This window comes from Mastigoproctus giganteus, chromosome 9 (assembly GCF_048544385.1).
Source record: "Mastigoproctus giganteus isolate SK-2022 chromosome 9, ASM4854438v1, whole genome shotgun sequence".
NCBI lineage: Eukaryota > Metazoa > Arthropoda > Arachnida > Uropygi > Thelyphonidae > Mastigoproctus > Mastigoproctus giganteus.
In genome coordinates, this window is record NC_143583.1 from 213,176,144 (window position 1) to 213,200,389 (window position 24,246).

General features: G+C 37.0%; 1 protein-coding gene across 1 annotated transcript in view; it reads left to right on the plus strand.

The window, feature by feature from the left end:
• Positions 1-10,607, plus strand: part of LOC150081108 (all-trans retinoic acid-induced differentiation factor-like) — a 63,288-nt gene extending 52,681 nt beyond the window's left edge. Inside the window, exon 7 of the mRNA XM_090381323.1 lies at positions 10,106-10,607. Within this exon, the coding sequence (XP_090237449.1) occupies positions 10,106-10,210 (105 nt within the window). The 3' untranslated portion in view covers positions 10,211-10,607. The remainder of the gene's footprint in view (positions 1-10,105) is intronic.
• Positions 10,608-24,246: the final 13,639 nt, after the last annotated feature.

Sequence of the window (24,246 nt, forward strand, 5' to 3'; positions counted from 1 at the left end):
GACTTTCAGACCTGTACACAAGTACTCAAGGTGTGGCCTGACCGTTGCCTTATACAAGGGGATATTCACTTGCTAGTAAAATTCCTGTATATCATTGACAAGATCTCATGACCTGCTCTGGCAGTCTGTCTGCACTGAAAAAGCCCTGGGGGAAGTATTTCCCCCAGGGCTTTTTCATTCTGCACTACCCTGAGTGTAACACCACACATTTGTTACATTTCTCTGAGATTACTGCTACCCATGTGCATTACTTTGCATTTGTCAATGGTAAACTTCAGTTGCCACTTCTCAGCCCATCTGCCCAACTTTTCTATAACTCGTTGCAGTAGCATACTATCATTACTGTCATTAACAACTCTGCGAACCTTTGTATCATCTGCAAAATTCAACATTAAGCTTGATATACTTTTATAAATATCATTGATATATATCCAAAACAACAATACACCCAATATCAAACCCTGGTGGACAACTCTAATAACATTTTTCATTGATTACCACTCTGCTTCTCCCACTCAACCATCCTTCTATCCATTGTAGCAACTTACCCTTATACCACACTGCTCCATTTTGTAATCAAAATGGAGCAGTGTGGAGCCTTATCAAAAGCTTTCCTAAAATCCAAGTAATGATATCAAAAGTATTTTTTTCATCCAGTTCCTTTGTGACCACATAGTATCCAATCAGATTGGTCAGACTAGACATACCCTTATCAAACCCATGCTGTCTGAATTATTACTGCAGTCTTGTCTAGATGATCCTGCAATGCTTCTTTAACCAGTGACTCCATTATTTTCTTTGGAACAGAAATTAAGCTAACACATCGTTAATTATTTGTGTCATCCTTTGATTTCCCCCTTGTGAATTGGAAATATATTTGCACATCTTCAGTCTGTGGGGGACCTCTCCTGAGTCCAACAATGTTCTCATAATTATTGCTAAGAGTTTGCTTACTTCCTTTGCCACGTCCTTTAATATAATTGGATAGATTCCATCCACCCCAGGTGCATTTCTTATGTTTAACTTCAACAATTTTTCCTCCACTTTGCTCTCAGTTATTACAAAATCATTAAGCTCCCTGTTAGTTTAGTAAGCTTCTGTTCTCCACTTCCCTGTAGAATTTTGTCATGTGTAAATGTAGATGCAAAATACTCATTGTCAGCTACATGAACAAAATCATCAGCGTTCATAGCATTAGTAGAGGCATATGATGCAAGAAAGCAAGCTTATGCAGCATCAGCCAAAAAAAAAAAAAAAAAAACTCTCCCATTTCACTCCTCCATTTGTTCCATGTACCTGTCCAGCTCAGCCTTAAATTTATTTAGACTATCAACTTCCACAACAAAGGATGGAAGTCTATTCCACCAACCAATCACCTGCTGGCCAAAGGCAAACTTCCGCACATCTATCCTACATCTGTCTTTCCTCAATTTAAATTTATGCCCTCTCAAATGATTATTCTGAGCAAGAGGAAGAATTCCATCAGCATTGAGCATGCTCAAGCCATTGAAGGCTTTATACACCTCAATCAGATGACCTCGCAGGTGCCTAGTCTCCAGACACTAATTTGCAAAATTTAAGCCTTCCTTCATAAGAGCAACCCTTTGTTCCATTCACTAATCTTGTTGCGCTTCTCTGTACTCGTTCCAACAGCTCTACATCCTTCTTAAAATGAGGCCTCCAGACCTGTATACAGTACTCAAGGTGTGGCCTTATATAAGGGGATAATCACCTCCTTATCCCTGCTAGAAAAATTCCTGTATATCATTGACAAGACACTATGAGCTACTCTTGCAGACCGTCTGCACTAAGAAAACTTCATATCTGCTGGCACAATTACCTTCAGGTCCTTTTCGTTCTCTACCACTGTCAGTGTAGTACCACAGAGTTGATACGTCACTCTGGGGTTGCTGCTTCCCATATGTAGTACTTTACATTTGTCAATGTTAAACTTCATTTACCACATCTCAGCCCATCTGCTCAACGTTTCTAGATTCTGTTGCAGCAGTGACTGTCATTAGTGTCCTTAACAACCCTGCCAGCCTTTGTATTGTCTGCAAACTTGGACATTAAGCTTGATATATCATCATCAGTATCATTTATAAATACAGAAAACAACAATGGACCCAATACTGAATGCTGAGGGACTCCACTAATAACATTTAGTCTACGATGAGCAGTGTCCATTGATTACCACTCTGTCTTCTCCCACTGAACCATCCCTTTATCCATAGCAGCAATTTGCCTCCAATGCCACACTGCTCCAATTTGTGCAGCAGTCTTCCATGTGCAACAGTATCAAAAGCCTTTCGAAAATCCAAATATATGATATCAAGGTTATTCCCTGCTTCCAGTTCCTTTGTGACCACATCATAGTATCCAATCAAATTGGTCAGGCAAGACTTTCCCTTAACAAAACCATGCTCTGTCCGAGCTGTAACTCAAGTCTTGTCTAGATGATCGTGCAGTGCTTCTTTAACCAGTGCTTCCATTAATTTTCCTGGAACAGAAGTTAAACTAACAGGTCTATAATTAATTGTGTTGCCCTTTGATCCTCCTTTGTGAATTGGGGTCACATTTGCACATCTCCAGTCCACGGGTACCTCCCCTGAATCCAAAGAAGCTCTCATAATTATGGCTAAAGGTTTGCTTACTTCCTTTGCTGCCTCCTTTAATATAATTGGATAGATCCCATCAACCCCGGGTACCTTTCTTATGTTTATCTTCAACAATTTCTCCTCCACTTTCCTCTCAGTTATTACAGAATCATCCAGCTCACTGCCAGATTTTAACTCACCTCTGGCATTCCCCTCCCTGAATAACTCCTCATGGGTGAATGTAGATGCAAAATGCTCATTTAGTTCATTAGCCACCTAACCAGGATCATCAACAGTTGAACCATCAGTATCCAGTGGAACAATCTGGTTCATCCCTTTCCTTATAGAGTTTACATTGGTAAAGAACTCTTTGTTGTTTTTCTTTGCATCCTTTTCCAAGGATTTCTCATAATCTTGCTTTGCCTGCATAATCTCCTTTGTGACTTGGTTACAGACCAGCTTATATCTATCATAGGCTTCCATGTCACCCATTAATTTATATGTATCCTATGCATTTTTCTTCTCTGCCACATGTCTCATATTGCCGATCGGGCTAGCCAGGTGGGTAAAGTGCCTGCCTAGCAACCCGAAGGTCGCGGGTTCGAATCCCACCTCGAGCTTGGATCAAAAGTACTGCAAAAACCTTGGGAGGTGCATTATGGCCACAGAAGCTGATGTGCCAACAACTACCAAAAAAAAAAAAAAAAAAAAAAATGTCTCATTAGTTCATCTGACATCCATTTAGGCCTAAACTCTGAACAATATTTCTTAGTTGGTATGTAGAGCCTAGTAGCTTCCAAGATAAATTCTTTGAATGCTTCTCATTTTGAATTTGCTGTTGGTAACATCATCATCAGTTGGTCCCACCGTACAGAATTTAAGTACTGTCTCAGACCACCGTAATCACATTTATGAAAGCAAAAACCTTTCAATTTACCCCTGATGGTAGTTACCTCTGAGTAAATCCCACTTCAGCACACTGTGATCACTGCCACCTAGTGGTTCCTTTTCTGCAGATTCTTAATGCATGAAGAATCACTACTGATAATCAGATCAAGAGTATTATTCCCTCTAGTTGCCTCCCCAACATGCTGATGTAGAAAACAATCATCCAGTAAATCCACAAAAGCTTTGCTAGTGTGTGAGTGACCAACCCATAAATTGTAGTCAATATCTGGGAAATTAAAATCCACCATTATAAGACTATCTGATTTACTGGCCCACTCTTTCCATGTACAGTTCCTTATTATACTCATCAGAGTCATTAGGCCTATAACTCATTCCTACTCAATTTTGATCTCCCAATGCTTATGTCACACCAAACTGACTCTACTCTGCACTGTCCAGCGATGTCGACTGGCTTCACTTCACTTGGAAGTGAAGCCAGTATAACCCCTCCTTCCTTCCTATCTTGTTTATCCTTCTTGTACACATTGTACTCCCCAAATTCCAGTTCTGCATTCCTTATATCTGTGTGACGTCATGTCTCTGACATCCCAACAATATCTGCCTTTGGTGTTCTTAGCAATACCTCAAATTCATCAAATTTATTTTCCAAACTCCTAGCATTGGTGTACCTGCGCCTGTTCCTATTCTTAGCTACCCTAACACAATCCATGTGTTTACTTGTATCGCAATGACTCCCAGCAGTCTCTGAAATACCCTGCATCTCGTTTAGTCTCCGGAGTTAAGTTCCAGTCAACCCTTCCCCATCTCTTCCATCATGCAGCCGATTTATGTGTTTTGATGTTATGATGAACACCATGGCAAGATCCAAACTTCCTTACATTTCGAGGGTACAGGTCTAAAACCATGTTCCCAAGTTGGCTGCTAGTTAGTACACTGAATCGAACCTATTGGTAACTCTCTAGGTGGCTTCCGGATCAGCTAGTGTGTAATCTTGCTACCTCTACTCTGCCAGATAAAGACTGGAGGGAGTCTGAGTAGTGTGTATGTGGAGAGCATTGTTGAGGCCACATTATGTCTAGGATCTGGGTTTATTCTTCTCATGTATATGCCAAATCTAAAAATTTCATTACTTCATATAGATCGCCCCCCTCCCCACAGACACACTTTTTATTACTATTGAATGCACCTTGAATTGTCAAACTGATAGAGCAAAGTTATCTCCAAAAACATCTAAACCTCCCAAACACTTCCTAGTTCCTTTCACAAATATACATGGTCTCAGTTCTAATCTCAATGATGTCCATTTCCACTTAAGTCTGCCAAACCCCATGTACTTTTTCTGACAGAATCTCAGTTATCAGTTGATTAAACCACTGCTCATCTCAGTAGCCCAAATTATTTGCAGTATGATTACTTTCGTCTCAAAGGTGCTATTTGTGCATATGTCCATTCCGATGTTCCCTGTCAGAGACCTGGCAATTTGGAATATCCTCTTTTCGACCTTCTCTGGCTTAAAATCTCTCTACCTCATTCCGTCGAATTCATTTGTTGTCTCTGGCATTCTCCCAACTCCACTTCTGACTTCCTCTCTTTGCAACTTGACTTTCTCCAGTCCAATTTCCCTAACAGTGAGGTAATTTTCCTTGTTCAACTCCAGCTGGTCAGGATGCTGAGACTTTTGCAATTACTAATGACCTCGCACAGATTGTTCATTTACCTTTGTTCATTTACCAGAATACCGGACAATCCACTTTAAGACCAAATGGTGGAAAATATTGAAGGATATTTCCAAAAAATTTGGAGGAGTGTTCCACAGAGATTAAAGGCTGTCATAAAGCTTAAAGTTTTCATCACACATTATTAGTTTCCCTGTAAATAAAAGTTATTTGTAAATATTCAAGTGTTTGGATATTAGTGGTAGGGGGCAGTGTATGTATGTATTATGGTAATTACAGTCCCATTGTGTTAATGTTCTTGCTTATTGTGTTCTTTGAGAACAGTCACTTCTATTGAAATTGCTGTAACAGGTGTTTATTGTGTTTGTACTTTATATATATATATATTTTAGAGATAAATATTTTATATATATATATATAAAATATTTTAAGTATAAAATATTGTAGGTAGAATATGTTAAAGAGCTTTATGTATAGAAGTTATGTATAACATAACTTATGATCCATAAGTTATGTTATTGTAATTCAGACTTATCTAATTTCAAACTTAATTCCCCCCATGTCATATAGCTTCTCTATATCATTATTCTTGATTTTATATATATATATAGTAGATATGGCAAATAGTTAACAGTTGAAAGGTAAAATATTCAATTGTGAAGGTGATGCAAACAGTGAAAACTATAGCAAAAACCAAAAAATCAAAGACCTAATAAAGGTGAGAAGAGCTGATTAATGCCATCAATGTCTAGATAAAACATTACATCAGTCTTAATAACTATGAACATAGTATGAACGAGTAGGTGGTATGAACATAGTATGAACGAGTATGAACATAGTATGAACGAGTAACTAAGGGATGTGATATCAATCCTAGCTGACTTTGGTCCATGGTATAACCTAGTAGGGAAACATATAATTGTTATAGGCAAAATAAAACAAATAAATAAGGATAATTACTAAATTCCCATGTCAAGCCAATTGCAGTATAGATTGGTGGATACACATTACAAAGGACTTTATCGAGGGCTAACCCTTGCAATGTGTTTACCTACAATTAGCGAGCTATCAGTTTCTGTTGTCCTCTGCTTGTTATACCTGATGAATCATAAGGTATCATAAGGATATATAATTCGTTAAGATATACTAGATTATAGTATGAGATATTTAGATAAGGTGGGGGGGGAAACAATTTTAAGGTGGTTAACAAGCTAGATGACTTTAGCCCGACCGATAGCCCAGACCATGCAAACAATGTAAAAACCAAATAATGGTGATAGTAGAGAACCAATAATGCTTTATAAACTTGTTATTTGATGATAAAAGATAGTCAGCTATGCTAAAGAAAGGAGAACGGAAACAAGGTTATAGGAAGGTGATAGTACCTCAATCCCCCTCGAATTGCTCTAATAGTTCTTGAGGTATGAAATGTAGAAAAAGATAGTGTATAGTTAAAGTGAAGGAAGAGTGGTAAAGCAATTACTTCGGAAAATACCGGGAGCGTAACTTCCCGTCTCTTGTAGTAAGAGAACCTGGTATTGCAGTAGAGTTGTATAGCCAAAATTTGGAAAGCATAAAATAATATAAAATAAAATAAAATCAAATAGAATAACATAATAATATAAATTATTGAATGAAGAAAAGAATGGCTAGTTCCTGATTACTTACAGCAATGTGTAACTAGTAAAGCAGACTTACCACAAAACTACGACGCGGGAAAAAAACCACGTTGTGGCATGCGTGTTAAAATATATAGGTATTGTATATGATGCCAGCGCCCTCTTACTGGCAAGTAGTTGGATGCGAAAATAATTTATAGCTTAAACCAAGATGGCCTGCGAGCCAACGGTAAGCTAGGCAGGTGGTAGATGGTTCTCCTGAAAAATGAAGGAAGAGTAAGGCAAGAAAGAAGCTAAGAATTGATTACTGCCTTAGAAGCAAATACAGGTACAACTTTTTCAATGAGTGTAAGCTGTATTAAATATGCTCCTAAGGCAGTGCCTAGTTATATACATATTTACAGGCTCTGTAAAACCGTCAAGATAATATAATCCAGTGGTGGAAGATTTACTTCCTCAAAACAGCAGTTATAATATGATGGTGGTCGATGTTATTATGGTATTTTTTTAAGGCTATTTGCATGGCCGTATGTAGGTTTATATTTGTGAAGCGTATTGGGAATCCATTCTCAGATAACTTATGCTTAAAGACTGTAAGAGCTCTAATTATGTTGTCTGCGTTGTTGCATATTTTAACTAATCTAATACTCTGGGATAATATTAAATTTTTTTGGATTCTTATGGAGATGTTTGAGTGCCAGTTAGTAAGGCTGATGGTGTTAAAGCCAAACGTATTTCGTTTGTCATATACGGAGGTATTTAACTGATTATTATTGTGCAATTGTATGCTGATATCCAAGTAATTGGCTTTTTTAGTGCTATCTATGTTGGTGGCCACTATTTCTAAATCAGATGGGTAGACATGGCCGGCATCAGTGAGGAAATTAGGATGATTAAAGACGATAACATCGTCGATATATCTGTAAAAGGTTATATCTTTGTTGATATTAACTTCAGAGTGATGTAGGTACAGATTTGCTACCAGACTAGAACTGCAGGCACCCATGGCGATCCCAGTTTTTTGTTTATATATACTGGTGCCATTGTAGATGTAGCTTTTGAATATGCATAGATTTGCTACCAGACTAGAACTGCAGGCACCCATGGCGATCCCAGTTTTTTGTTTATATATACTGGTGCCATTGTAGATGTAGCTTTTGAATATGCATAGATTTGCTACCAGACTAGAACTGCAGGCACCCATGGCGATCCCAGTTTTTTGTTTATATATACTGGTGCCATTGTAGATGTAGTTTTATATAATTAATATATATAATATATATATTAATATAATTTATTAATATATATTAATATAATTATATAATTAATATATATATATATATATATATATATATATATATATTAATTATATATACATATACATTTTTTTCATATTCAAACAGATTGGTTAAAGTATAACCTGGCAGTGGATGTTCAAAAATTTGCTTTCAGCTAGCAAGAGTTGATTTTTGGAGTAAACTTCCATTTAGTTTTGTGGAAGTCGGTAGTTTGAATAAATTTAGGAATAATTAGACAAATTATTAGGGTTCGATAGGTGCTGTTGGGAACTAGTGTTTGCATCCTCAGCATTCTCCGTTTCCATGTGTTTTGTATTTAGGTTGCTGCATAAAGATGTTTTATATTTTGTGGATAATACACAAAAAAATACTCCACATCCACAAAACCCTCCCCTTTCTGGATGTTAGCATCAGTACCTCCAGTAGTATACGTAGTCCTTCTGTCTTTATAGATAGATTATTTTGTATTGTTATCATTGCATATTGCCTACTGGTAGACCTGAATTCTGTATTTGTTCTCTCCTACATTCCTGAATTTTGATCATCTTTTCTTGTAAGAGGTGAGATATTTATTTATTATTATTATTTATTTATTTTTTTTTTTATGAAAACCCCAAACACGAGAACTATTAGAACCTATAGTACTTAGTACCATGTTTGGGTTGGAGGTTGAGAAGACTAAAGAAGATATTTGTTGACATTAGACTTGAACTTCTGTAGACTTTTATTTTCTGGAAATACATATGAAGGAAGGTTGTTCCAGAAAATGGCAGTTGAATGAATAAACGAGGAAGATGAAAAGTTGGTTCTGTGAGTTTGAAGTTGGACAGTAAATGGCTGGTGGCGGTACGTGTTTGGACTGTTTTGAAAGAGAGAGTTGAAATTATAGAAGCCAATTCAGAAGAACAGTATCTGTAGAAAAGGCATGCAGCAGAAACAGTATGCCTATGAGACAGCGAGGGGAGAGATTCTGTTAGGAGTCATTAAATTAACCTAACTTCCCTCTTCTGAATGGAATCTAGAAGCCTGAGAGAAGTTTTGGGGGCACCGCCCCACATGTGTTAATAATATTCCATGGTAGGGCAGATTTGCAATTTGTACAGAGTGAATAGCTGTTTGGAAGAAAAGTAATGCCGAGAGTGAAAGAGAAAACTAAGTTTTTTAGATGCAGAGGAAGCAATATTTGTAATGTGCTTGTGCCAAGAGAGATTAGAAGTCAGGGTAATCCCCAAAAGAGATATATCATTTTGCCTAGAAATCGGAGTGTCACTAAAGATAAGCATAGGAGCAGAAGAATCCTTTTTGCGAGATATAAGACAAGACTGAGTTTTAGAAGGATTGAAATCAACTGAGTTGTCTTTGGCCCACAAGAAGATTACCTGTAGATCAGAATTTAAGGAATTGGTAGCAGATAGTCTTGAAGTTGAAGCTGATTGAGGAGGGCAAGGTTCTCAAAATGGAAAATGCAATGTGCTATCATTTGCAAAACTATGGATAGGATTTCCAGTCAATGGAAGAAAGTCATTAATATAAAAGAGGAAAAGTGTGGGGGAAAGAACTGAACCTTGGGGGACACCAGCATTAGTGGAGAAGTTAGAAGATAGACAGCCATCTACCATCACCCTCAGTAAGCAGTCAGAAAACTGGATAACCAATTACAAAAAACAGTTGGCAAACCTTAAGATGGAAGATTGCTTAGAAGACCTCGATGCCAAACATGATCGAAAGCCTTTGAGATGTCAAGAGCAACTGTTTGTGTTTCACCGAACTTTTCCATTGAATTAGTCCATAAATGGGTAACAGAAACCAGATTATTACAATTTACATATTACAATTATTTATCACACGAACAATCCAGAATTAGTATAACTTCACCAAGTCAGGCTAACGAAATCCAGTGTACTTTATGAAAAAGATACTCTTTTTTTTTTTTTTATATAAAAAATAGAGAGAAAGTAATGAACTCTAGCATATAAAATGAATGTTATTTTTATTTGATATTTTAGGGGGAATTTCCAATTGGAACTTTTGTGATGTCAGTATGTATTCCTACAGTTTGTTTAGCTGTCGTACTGTGGTACACGCAAAGAAGGCATGTGAAGCAAGATTAAGTCCAAGATCTGTAGATTTTCTAGCAAAGAGGTTATTTCAAAGTACATGAATTAAAGGTGTTATTTCAAAATTGTCTGACCAGTCGTAGAAAATTAGTGCACTGACTCTATGAGGAATGAGTTATGCAATTTGAAGTACCCAGGAATTATTTTCAAACTTATTTAAGTTTCTGAAAGCCGAATTCTAAAACCAAAACTTGTGTAGTGGTTCTGTTATATATGAACTAGTCTTAGTTAAAAAGTGCCTTGCATATTATACAATATTTTAAGGTAATTGTATATGCAATCAAAGGAATTGTGGTAATTATTGTATAATGCAATTCTGTTTATTTGATAATTTTACTTTTAAAAGGATATGCATGGTAGATTTAAATAAGCTGATTCTCATAAGTGTTGATTGCCATTTAAAAATTCTCCCCCCCCCCCTTCCTGTAAGTGTAACTGCAGCCTATTTCCCTGTGGTTAACAAAAAAAAAAAAAATAAATAAAATAAAAAAATAAGCACACACACACACCTAATCACGAGCATGCCAGGCCTTTATGTATATTTGGCAGAATATAAATGGTGCTTATTGAAGTGTACATTTATCCTGTAACTCATTTTTTGTGTGATGGAAAGAATACTTAAATCAGTTTTACAGTTCCTTAAACATTGTCTGTAGAACAGTTACATTGACTTGTGCCAGCTTCTGCTCAGCATATCTATCTTGTGAACAGTTAAGATAATTATATTCAAAGTTTAAATATTTTCTTTACAGTTTTTGGTTTAGAAGTGGTATGGCTTAATATTTTAACACCTATCTTATTCATTGGTTATACAGAAAATAAGACAAATACAACTTATGAACATAATCTTGAACAAATACAAAGATGGATATCATAAGTATATCTGATATATTGTCCAACGTTGTCCTGATAATATTAAATAAAATCGGGTAATAATAATGAAAAAAAAAAAAGTATGCCCCTTACCGTTGGTAGTGTTAAATTAAATATATGTACTTAGGACCCATGTACTTCAAGAGGCCCTGTAATTATGTTCACAGGTTTACACTAACCTGACTCATAAAGTTAGCATAATACATTGATGGGTTTATCCTTCCAGGAATGAGTTCTGGGGATAGTGAGTTTTCTGCTAGCGGCTGGCTGTCTCTGTGGAGTGAGTTTTTGTGGATTTTTGAATATATGTAAAAATTAAACTTTTTACATAAATGACTTTAAATATTAATTTTTGCTATCTTGACTTGTCCAACATTAGAGTGAAATTAATTATAAAAATCAAAAATTTATATTAAAAAAAAAAATCCTTGCTGCTTCTTTTTATTTATGTATCACTGATTTAGTGTCACCAACTTTTTATCTGAATTCCAGAAAAGTTTGACTTTTGTAAGCTCAAATCAGACAGCAGACAGGTGTAATTTCCTCCTTGGATATTCAAAGCTGGTTTCTTTCTACCATATGTTATGAGCAATGTCTGAAATTACTTGGAAACACAGATAAGAGATCATAGAAAATTTTAAAACAAATTGTACATAAACAGACAAACACTTGCTTTCTGTTTGCATTTTTTAATATCAGTTGGTCTCACTGAAAAGAATTTGAATACTGTATGAAATCACTGCAGTCACCTTTGCAAAACGAAATCCCATCTCATTACCCTAGACAATGGTTATATTTTTGTAGAAATCCCACATCAGATCTGGCTGCGAAACATGTACCATAAATCGTGTTACTTTGTCTTGTACCACTCATTTACATTTATGCTATTTATTTCTCCATTTTGTGTGGTTTTGTGGTGTAATGTAAATAGTAATTATGTTCACAGATGAAGAAAAATGGTATGAGATAACATTCAAATTTCCCAAGCCATCTATTTGAAATATACATGATACAATGGCCAGTGAAAGTTATATTAGTCCTGTCTCAGAATGCAAACCAACAAATTGCTAGTGTTAAATGTCTTGTTTGATGGGCTTCTGTAGTAAATATTAACTAAAAAAGTATATGGGGACAAGAGCTTCTACAAGTTGCACAGTGGATATAATTATTCTCCTATACCAGGTGGAAATTATCTGGGTTCAAATCCCATCAATGATGCTAAGAATTTTTATGGGCCTTTTTCACACTGTGGCTGAGTTAATTGGTTTCAGGCGAAGGTTATATGGGTTTTTGCCCAGTAAACAAGCAAATTGATTATATAATGCACACATTTACACAATATACTGTCACCTCGTAGTCCTTATTTGCTTTGGCACTTAACGTGCACACTTATAATTGTTTGAGTATTTAGTTAAATTTCCTGAAACCAATGTACTCTTCATTATTGAGAGTACATTGGTTTCAGGCAAGGTTTGTGGTTTCTTTTCTAGTAAACGGGCAAATTGACCATATAATATGCTCAGTTTACACAATGTACTGTCGCTTCATAGCCTTAGTTGCATTGGTGCTTAACATGCACACTCACTCACTCGCTCGCAACCTTAATTTGAGTATTTAGTTGGGGAGTGTAATATTATGAACTTTAGAATTTTCTCTGTTACATGAGTTTTGTTATCACTTTGAAATATGTTTTATTATATTTTTAACATGGTCATTATAGTTCTTCCTCTATAATAAAATAAAAATGTCATTATAGTTCTTCCTCTATAATAAAATAAAAAGTGTATTCAGTAAAATAGGTTAATCATCTGTTCGATAGTTATGCATAATTGCAGGGTGAAGTTGTATTTGGATTCCCCAGATCATCCACTTGAAATGGTGAAAAAGTGAGATGCAACTGCAGCCTCATAGCACTTGAACAAATAAACAGTATGTGACAGTCAGGTTTTGAGGTCTATTGAACTGAAGCAGCTACAGCATGATTGTCATAGCCCATGCCATCAGTTAATCACTACTTTCTTTTTGCATGAGGATGCCACTAGCAAGGGTTAAATTTTACTAAATTTTTTGTTTTATCTTAAAATTGTAATGTTCAATGCAGATAAATCCCTCTGCTAAGTATGGTCTTCCTGTCTCTCTACTATGATGATTCCTTTCTTGTAATTAAAGGAAGCACTACACAACTAAATATGAGCTGCATGAATTAGGGATGCACACACACGCACACCTTTCTTTTAATTAAATCTATTTTTCAAGAGTTAAAAGATTTTCCGACCTTTTTATTCAAAAATAAATATTTTATTTTATAGTCACAAGAGTGACCGGTTTAAATTTTAGTCTCCACAAAAAAAAAAAAAAAAATAGAAGGAAATATATCACTTTCCTCCTTCAGTGATATCTTTTAGAAAATTTGCTTGCACCCAGATTTTTTTTCTAAAATTTAAGTAATCATATTTGAAACTGCAACACATCTTTATTGTGAATGAATGAACGAACAATGTTTTTTTTTTTTTTTTTTCCATTTTTATTTTATGGTATATTTCTGTTTTATGTAAACATATATAACAGGATAGCCTTATTTTTTTTAATTTTCTTTTATGATGGGATGACAGAAAAAAAAAAAAAAAAAAAAAAAACCCCTTTCCTACCATGATTATCTTAGATTTTGGTAAATTTGGTTTTTAATCAGACAATGAGTGTGGTTTTTGTTTTAAAGCTAGTTTAGGGAATAATCTGAAACACAAAAAAATTCCTCTTGTAAACTATAAATATCAATGACATAGCTGTAGATAACCATTAAGATCAGTCTCCACTACTGTGGTTAATACTTAAATTTAAAAAGTCCAAGAACTTTCTACATAAATCAGGAGGCATCAGTTTAAACTGTCCACTATAGTGGTACAATGAAGGATAATTTTTTTGACACATTTTGGATTGATTTTTAAGTCATTTTACTCTAATGCTGTGACCAGCCAGGCCAAAATAAGAAAAAAAATTATTTAAAGTATTTATTGTACAAAGTTTTCATTTAATTTCATGAAGAAACTTGGTCCACAGAATTCCCCCCCCCCCCATTAGAAATTGACTATAGGACGCTCACACATTTTCAGGGGTCCCTCCATAGCCAGGTGGGCAGGAGCAGAAGTGCATAGCACATGTTTCTTGATTAGACCGTTGTTAGAGTCCATTCGACCACCAAATACGGAGAATGCGGAAAGGTCAGGGAATGACCACCACATATCCCCGGAGCAATATGGCCTTAGTTGCTAATGCGCCTAAAACACAAAATAACAAAAATAACACATTTTCAGGAAACTGGTTAAAGGGTTAAAATTCATAGATGTGGTCATATATAAATTAAAATGGTTTTAGAAATTGAAACCACTGTGTACATAACTTATATAGTTGTAGAAGTTTCTCAGACTTTCACTTGCCAAATTAACCATCAGAATGGATATTGAATTTATGAAATTCTTCAATAGCAAAGAAAGGATCTTTCATCATTAACTGCTGAACAATTTGTACATTTTCTTTTGTATAAAAAAAAAAAAAAAGGTTTTTCAGTGTATATAAAGAAAGAGACCAACTACCAACTGTATAGCTGTCTAGTCTAGTATTACATTACATTATTTCAAAACATAATGTACAAATTATCAAGTATTGTATGTTTACGTTCATTGGATGACAAGATTCGATAAGAACATAAGTTTTTAGAGGCTAAAAGACATTTTGTGTTAGATACGAAATAATTGTTATTAATATGAAATATACCACTTTGGGGTAATTTGTATTGATTTTTGATAACCATGACATAATTTGTACTTTTTGTTTGTTGTATATTTGAAAATTATGTAAATTCTTCTTCCTGAATAATTTATTTTCTTGGAATATGTAAATTATAATTTATTAAAATGTAATGCTTTATTTTGAAAATAAATATTGGTGAATATTTTGATATAAAATATTAACATTGTATTCTGATGTTTAATTTTTATTTTATATTATACCAGCCTGAGGTAGGAGAAATGTTATCAGCTAAATTAACAAACTTTCCCATTAACCAAGTATTCAATATAAGAATTCGGTATACGTTGTACTCCAACATTCTTGGACATTTGATCCCTTCAGTAAAATGGATTATTGTTCACTAAATTAATAATATGCAGGCTTACTTTTTTGTCATGATCAGTGTTGTTATCCTTCCTGATAATACTTTCAACCATTTTATGGTAATTAGCAATTACCATAAAATGGTTGAAAGTAATGGTAATTAATATTTTGCTGCACTCTTAAACAGTCATCAGCTGCTTACTTAGAGAAGTGTATTGGCAATGCTGTGATATCCAGCTCACTAAAAATATTATTGCATGATATTTCAGTCAGGACTGCACTTCACCCAGACTAGTTCTGCAGTATTTTTTCCTCCAAACTAGCTGTATTATCTGGTTTACTCTGTTAGAATGTTATTAAGAATGATATTATGAATCTTGGTATATTGGATTCATTTCTAGAATTGCCTGACCACAGGTAGTACAGAATTGTTCAGAATGTATTCAAAAGCATTTTAGGTGTTTTGACCTAAAATTTATGCCCCAAATTTTTGGTGTGGAACTGGTTTGGTGTTTATTTAAAGCAACAAACCTGCTCCACACCACTATACCTCCTCCATACTTCACTAGGAGCAATTCATTTCAGTAAGTAGCATTTACCAAAGCACACTTGATTACCCAGCTTGAGCAGCATATGGTGTTGCTTGTTGCCAAGCAAGATTTCTTTCCTTTATTTTAGGGACAAGGACCATTGGAGTGAAATTTGGCAATTTGTATTTAACATGAATTGCAGCAATATCATGAAACTGGTACTACTTCTCAAAGTCCTGGTATTTTTAAAATTTTGCTGAATAATCCCAAGATAATTTGCTGATGGGTAACATAGCATCAAGCAACCATGTTGCTCGATGGTATGTTACCCATTTTTCTTGGACCCAGTCATGAAAATTATTTCTCAATGTACTAATATTAATTGTTGAACATAGTGGATAAAAAGAATTTAAACAGAATTTTTGTCTTCAGAAAACTGAAGTTTAGTGATTTCATTTTCTTCACTCTATTCCATCACTCTCAGATTTATAAAAAAAAAAAAAATCACTTAGATTACATAATATTATTTACAAAAAAAGATGAAATAGTTGTTGGATTTGCATCAAAGTAATTTGTAAATAGGTTCAGACATTGATCACCCCTAAGGATTTCTGCTGATTTTTTAAAAACATTTCCACCCAGTACATGAACAGAATATGCTATTCTCAACATATATTGTAGACACCTTACCTTCTAGAAGAAATGGTGAATATCAGAAGGTGTATAACATCAGTTAAAATCAGAATATCAAAGGCATCCCATACTCAGTGACAGTGGAGAGAACAGAATTGGGTGAGAAATGATCTAGATCCCTTCAATTGGTGTGATAGTAGGTTGTTACATAACAGCACATCCATTTTCTGTATAGCAGAAAGAACGAAACGCCCGAATATACTGTTCGAAAGTAGCAGCTAATGAGGCCAAGCCAGGTAGACCACTATTAATTACCCCCAGCATTTTTCAGTAGTAACAGATAAGAGGAAATTGCAAGAGTACCATTAATGAGCTGATTCAAGAAAATTGGGATAAGCGTAACCAGTAGCCATCAGAAAAGCATGCTGCATATAATGGTTTACTAAGTTCGTACAGCTGTTGGCAAGCCAAATCTGTGTCTGAGTGATGCACGTGTGGCCACCTATCCCACTGCAGAGTGAAAGTATCAAGCGTTACACCAGTGACGTGTGGGATACTGAATGATGCACGTGCTTAATGTGTGTTGTGACACGTTACTCCCGTCACCAGCATTCTAATTACCGGAGTGTCGCCCTTCTGTTGCCATGTACCATCTGGGAGAGCCTTTGCTCACCTTGAACATCGAGCCCTCAACGCCTCGCCAGCAGTTCATGGGTTTTCCCTCAGACCACTCAGCAGGTGCTAACCACCTCTGACCGTGAGCACCCACCAGCTATGCCGTTTCGGATATGCTCTGACCCAGTTGTCTGGCCATCTCAGTTTGGCATTTCTCAAACTCACTTAAGTTCGCTGCCTTTCCCATCTGAAGAATAAAAGTAACGCTGATTAACAGAGCTCAGTATCAGGTATTTTTTATACTGTGTCCTGACCCATGCATGTGCTGCAGTCGCTTCAGTTTGCGTAACGACTTGCCAGTCAACGTTTCGTCTCAGTGTATACCAATGCCAGGAGTATAGTAAATAAATTTGAAGTGCTTGTCAAAACCAAAGGTGAATATTGTTGGAATATCGGAGACGTGATGTTGCAGATTAGCATAACAGAATTGAAATTTGGAGAGTACAATGTGTACGGATAGGATAGGAAGGGAGGAGGCAGCTATGCTGTTAAGAAATAGTCTGACTGCATCCAGTTGATATAGATTGACAGTGCAATGCTGAGCCCGTTTGGTAGGAAAGCAAAAAATGAGAAGTGTAGTGTGTTATAGGAAGTATAGACCAAATTACTCTGATGACAAACAATTATACAGAGAAAGTAGGCCAGTAAATCAGAATTTCTTATAATTGGAGATTTTAACTTCCAAGATATTGACTGGAATTTGTGTGTTGGTCACTCACACACTAGTCAGACTTGTGGATTTACCGAATGATCGTTTTCTACAGCAGTGTTTGAGAGGCAAGCAGAGGGAGAATACGCTTGATCTGATTATCAGCAGTGATTATTCGTTAATTAAGAATTTGCAGATAAAGGAACCACTAGGAGGCAGTGATCAGAGTACTGATGTAACTACCATCAGGGGTAAAGGGGCCGGTTTTTTCTTTCATAAAGGTGACTACAGTGGTCTCGGACAGTTTTTAAATTCTATACAGTGAGACAAACTGAAGATGTTACCAACAGCAAATTCTATGTGGGAAGCATCAAGGGATTAATCTGGGACGGTACTAGGCTTTTCATACCAACTAAAATACTCTTCAGGCCTAAATGGATGTCTGAACAAATGAGACTTGTCGCAGAGAAAAAAATCCAGGGATGCATATAAATTATAAAGCGACACAGAAGCTTTATGGTAGATATAACCTAGTCTGTAATCAAGTCAAAAAGGAGGAGGTTAGGCAAGTTGAAGGCAGATTATGCAAAGAAAAACCAATTAAGTATTATTATTATTATTAGCCATATGGTGCAAGGAAGCTTGAAGTTTATGCTGCCTGACAAAAAAAAATTTCCCTATTACCCTGCGAGAGAAAGAAGTAGAAATGAATCACCAAGAAGGAGAAGAATGATGATATCCAGCTCAGGACCCTGGGTGTGCCAAGCCCATACCAGATGTGAGCCCCTAGGGGTGAATGACTTCTTTACATATATAAACTCTAGAAGGAAGGGGAAGAATCAGTTTGGTCCACTTGATATTAGTATTTCGACTATTGGTGATCCTGTTCAGATAGCTGACTGACTGAACGAGTATTTTGCATCTACATTCACGCATTAGGAATTCTGTAGGTAAGTGGAGTACAGAACCTAATTACACTCTAACAGGGAAGGGAGCTTTTTTTTTTATGTGAACCCCAAACACGAGAGGTATTAGAACCTATAGTACTTAGTACCGTGCTTGGGTTAGGGTTGAAAGAGAAGTATGGGGGGAATGCCGGAAACTGCTCTAGAGACTAAACATGAGTTTCACACTTCAAGCCTCCAATAAGCAAAGTGGTGGTATTGCACCGGTCGATGAGAGTCATCTACCACCTTAATTTTGTAATAACAGAACAATGTGGAGGAGAAATTGTAATTAAACATAAGACACGTAGGGTGGATGGGATCTATTCAATTATATTAAAGGTGGCAGCACAGGAAGTAGGCAAACGCTTAACCATAATTATAAGAGCATCTTTGGATTCAAGGGAGTTCTCCATGGACAGGAGATGTGCATATGTATCTCCAGTCTGTGCGGATAACACAGCGGTATTGTCGCCGTCCTCCTAACACCTGGTGGAAAAAGTCCCTGGTTCGAATCCCGTCGATGACGCGAGGAACTTTAATGTGCTTTTTTCACCCCGTGGCTGAGTTAGACAATCTCAGGCGTAAATAGCAAGTGTTTTTTTTTTCTCCAGAAACTGGGTTTTTTTCGTTCAACAAAACAGGCAAGTCGACCAGAGAACACACGCAATTTACAGACATAAAACTTATACGGGCATATGTAAGAAATTATGGGTGGCCCTAATATAATAATTTCAATTTTTTGAATATGGATCTCTAATTCACAAAGGGAATCAATCGGTGACACGAATAATTACAGACCTGTTAGTTTAACTTCTGTTCCTGGGGAAATAATGGAGTCACTGGTTTAAGAAGCATTGCAGGATCATCTAGACATGACTACAGTAATAATTCAGACACAGCATGGGTTGGTTAAGGAGAAGCCTTGTCTGACCAATTTGATTGGATATTGTGATATGGTTACAAAAGAACTGGATCCAAAAAATAATTTTGATGTCATATACTTGGATTTCAGGAAGGCTTCTGATACTGTTGCACATGGAAGACTACTATACAAATTAGAGCAGTATGGCATTAAGGACAAGTTGCTACAATGGAAAAAAGGATGGTTAATTGGGAGAAGCAGAGAGTGGTAATCTATGGACACTGCACTTCGTGAACTAATGTTATTAGGGGTATCCCCAGAGTTTGGTGTTGGGCCAATTGTTTTGTATATTTATCAACGATATTGATGTATCAGGCTTAATGTCCAAGTTTACAAATGATACAAAGGTTGTCAGGGTTGTTAATGACAGTATGCTACTGAACCAGTATCTAGAACCAGTATCTACTGAACCCAAGTTTAAAATCGACATATGCAAAGTAGTGCATATGGGTAGAAGTAACTCCAGAGAGTCGTACGAACTGTGTGGTGCTACACTCAGGGTGGTAGAGAATGCAAAAGACCGGGGTGCAATTGTTCAGTCAGATATCAAGTTTTCTGGGCAGTGCAGACAGGCTGCCATAGCAGACCATGGAGTCTTGTCACTGATTACAGGAATTTTGGTAGTAAGGAAAAGGAGGTGATTATTCCTTTGTATAAGGCTATGGTCAGACCTCGCCCTGAGTATTGTGGAGTAATGAGGTCTGGAGGCCTCATTTTAGGAAGGATGTTGAGTTGTCGGAACGAGTACAGAGAAGATTTGTGAGGGGAACGCAGGGTTCCTCTTACAATGAACAGCTTAAAGTCTGCAGATTGTAGCATCTGGAGACTAGACAACTGCAAGGTGATCTGATTGAGGTGTGCAAGGCCTTGAATGGGTTGAGCAGGCTCAGTGCTGATGAGATTCTTCCTCTTTCTCTGATTACAAACCTGAGGGCATAAATTCAAATTGAAAATTTCCTTTAGCCAGTGGGATGTTGATTGCTGGAAAAATTTTCCATACGCCGTTCTGTGTGGTGACAGCTTAAATAAATTCAAGGAAGAAGTGGACAAACGAAGTTTAGAAGAAGTTTAGAGCAACTGGATGTGTGAAATGGGAATTTTTTTTTTTTTTTTTGCAGATGCTTTCTTGCATCTTATGTCTCGAATTGGCATTAGCACCTAATGCTAATTCAAAAAGAACTGTGACATTAAACTTGGCTTTTTCACAACAGTATACACTGAGTGATCACTGAATTAGGACTACCCCTATGAAAACTGAATGCGACCCGTTGACCACGTGAGGTACGAGAGTGCGGAGTTAGTCGACCTACGTAGCATAGATAAGGTGTCAGTGGTTCAGTAGGTAGTAAAATTCCTAGCGTGATGGGTAAAAGGAAGGATTTATCGGACTTTGATAAAGAACACATTGTGGGAGCTTGACGAGTTGGTGCCCCGATTTCCGAAACTGCTGAACTAGTGGGGTGTTCGAGAGCCGCCGTCGTTAAAGTGTATCAGGACTTAAAATGGTCAAACAACGACCCGACGGTAAAACTGCAAAGTTCAACGAAAGGTTGATGTTATAGTTGAGCGCCGGGCCCGACGACTCGTACAGGCAAACAGGCGCAGCACTTTTGAAGAGTTGACTACCCAGTACAAGGTGGGCCAAACCGGAACAATATCTGGCATGACCATGCGTCGCACGATCTCATGTATGGGCTATACCAGCAGACGACCCCTACGGCATCCTCTCCTCACCTAGGTTCATCGGCGTAAAACACTCGCCTGGTGCAAAAAAAGACTGGAAGAAGGTGTGCTGATCGGATGAGTCACGTTATTTACTCGACACCGTGGATGGTCGTGTACGGATTTGGCGTCAACAACATGAGGCTCTTGATCCATCATGCATGGTATCAAAAGTGTACAGCCAGTGGAGGGAGTTGTATGGTGTAGGGAATGTTTCACTGGCAGGAACGTGGACTCCTGGTGCATGTGGAACAACGTATCAGCGGTCTCCGCTGTCGTCAACTGCTTGCTGACTGTGTACACCCCGCTATGTTACACTTTTTCCCGAATGGCGATGGTGTCTTCCAAGATGACAATGTGCCCAGCCATCGGGCACTTGTTGTGCAGGAATTGTTTAAGGAACACAGTTGCGACTTCCAGCATATCGATTAGCCTCCGAACTTTCCCCGATATCAATCCCATAGAGCACTTGTGGGACACTATGGAAAGGCATATCAGACGTCTGGGTACACCAATCACCTCCATACTTGCATTGCTAGCCGCATTACACACAGCTTGGTTGGCCATACCTCCCAAACGTTTCCGACATCTTGTTGAATAAATGCCACGTCGGATAGCTGCTGTATTGAAGTCACTGTTTAAGTAGGTGGTCATAAATCAGTGATCACTCAGTGTACATTATTATGTCATCCTGTGAATGACCTTTACTCAAATTGGATTCTAAGCATGGTACATTCTTGCTGCAAATTAATATGTGGCAAGAATGTAAATTAATTAATAAAATTAAACTGTGACTTTTTTTTCAGCAGATGCGGAATAAGTTTGATTCTTGCGTTATTATGCAATTTTAATAATAACTGCAAAAAATATTTCAGAAACTCATATTGGTCCTATGAGATAATAAAGCTCTTCAGATATTTGATTTTGAAAATTTATGTTGATTAATAAAAGTAACAGCAGCATTAGTTATATTTGCTGTATTGTTAAAATATTTTAATAAGTGTAAAATTAGCACAGTATATGTATATGCATTTCATTCATGTGGAAGTCGCTGTTTGCAAGATTCTGGACTGATTTTTATAGTCATGTCATCACATATGTCCACATTTGGACAATTGACAATTTGTTGTTTCAGCGTCATGTTCTATGAATCTGCATGTGAGACAATTAGTTCTGTCTAGATAACTAGTGATGAAAACACAAGACCAAGGAGTCACCAATTGTTGATCGATTATCTGGACTGTTAATTCATGGCCTACAAGTGATCTGAACTTCACAATAATTTGTTCATAAAGTACATTTTTCATAAAGTACAAGTTTCCTTAAGTTGACAAGGTACATTTAAAAAATATATTGCATGTTACTCGGTGCACCTTATTCTGCAATAATATGTACACTGAGTAGGTGGAAATCATTAGGTACCTGCCTAGTAACTGGTAGGCCCACCTTTTGCCCGGATAAGGGTAGTCACGCAGCGAAGTATTGAGTCCACTAGTTCACGAAAGCATTCCACAGGTATTTCAATCCATGCTTGCTGCACCGCTGTCTATAATTCCGTCGCATTCTTGGGAGGAGGATCCAAAGCTTAAACGAACCTTTCCACAGTATCTCAACGATGCTCCACAAGGTTCATGTCCGGTGAAGGGGAACGTTATTCCATGATGGTAAAATCTGCGAAATGCTCTTAGAAATGTTCTCGTACCACGGCTCTGTGAGGAGGTGCATCGTCATGCTGGAAGAGTCTATTGCCCTGTGGGTGCATGATGGCCATCCTTGGAGATGGTCTGCAAGGATGAACACGTAACCTCAGCCGTTCAAAGATACGTGTAGACGTACCATAGGTCCCAACGTGTGCCAGTTCAACATGCCCCAGACCATTACCAACCGTCCACCTGCCTGAACAGTTTCTTGTTGACATGACCAGTGCATATCGTTTTTTAATTTAAGCTAAACTTTCACAACAACAGATAGAAGTTCGTTCCGGCAATCAACCACTTCTGGCTAAAGGCAAACTTCACATCTAGTATTAGAAAGCCTATGGCTTATGCTGCACCAGCCAAAAAAAAAAAAAAAAAAAAAAATCCGAACAAAACAATGATAAAAACAAAAACAAAAAAAAATAAAATAAAATAAATAACTAAATAATAATAATAATTAATGAAAAAAAAAAAAAAGGGAAATTAAACCTATCATCGAAAGTACTATCCAGATGACCTTTGAATTTCCCCAAACTGTCGGCCTCTACCACCCATGAAGGCAACTTATTCCAGTAATTTATAACTCGCTGGCTAAAATAAAACTTCCTGCAGTCCAATCTAAACATTTCCCCCCGTAACTTGAATTTATGTCCCCTAGTTCTAGCATCATTTATAATCTTGAAAATTTCGTCCTCATTCATTTTACTGATGCCTCTCAGAGCCTTAAACACCTCAATCAAATCTCCTCTAAGGTGTCTAGTTTCCAAACTCTGCAACCCACATATTCGAAGTCTTTCTTCATAAGGACGCCCTTTTGCCGATCTCACCAGGCGAGTTACCCTTCTTTGCACCCTTTCAAGAAGCTCGATGTCTTTCTTTAGGTGCGGTCTCCATACTTGAATACAGTGTTCCAAGTGTGGTCTAACATAAGCCTTATATAATGGGATTATCACGTCCCTATCTCTACTTGCAAAAGTTCGATAGATCATCGATAGGACACCATGGGCCTTCCTTGCAACCTGTTTACAATGCTCAGAGAATTTCATGTCTGACCGTATCGTAACACCCAAGTCCCTTTCCTCTAGTACTGGGTTTAGTTGAACTCCACCAAGTGAATAAGTTTTTTTGGGATTACTGTTTCCCAGGTGTAATACCTTACACTTTGTTGGATTAAAGCACAGCTGCCATTTTTCTGACCATTCCTGAAGTCTATCTAGGTCTCTCTGAAGAAGCTCAGCTGGACAGTGATCATTAACTACTCTACCAATTTTA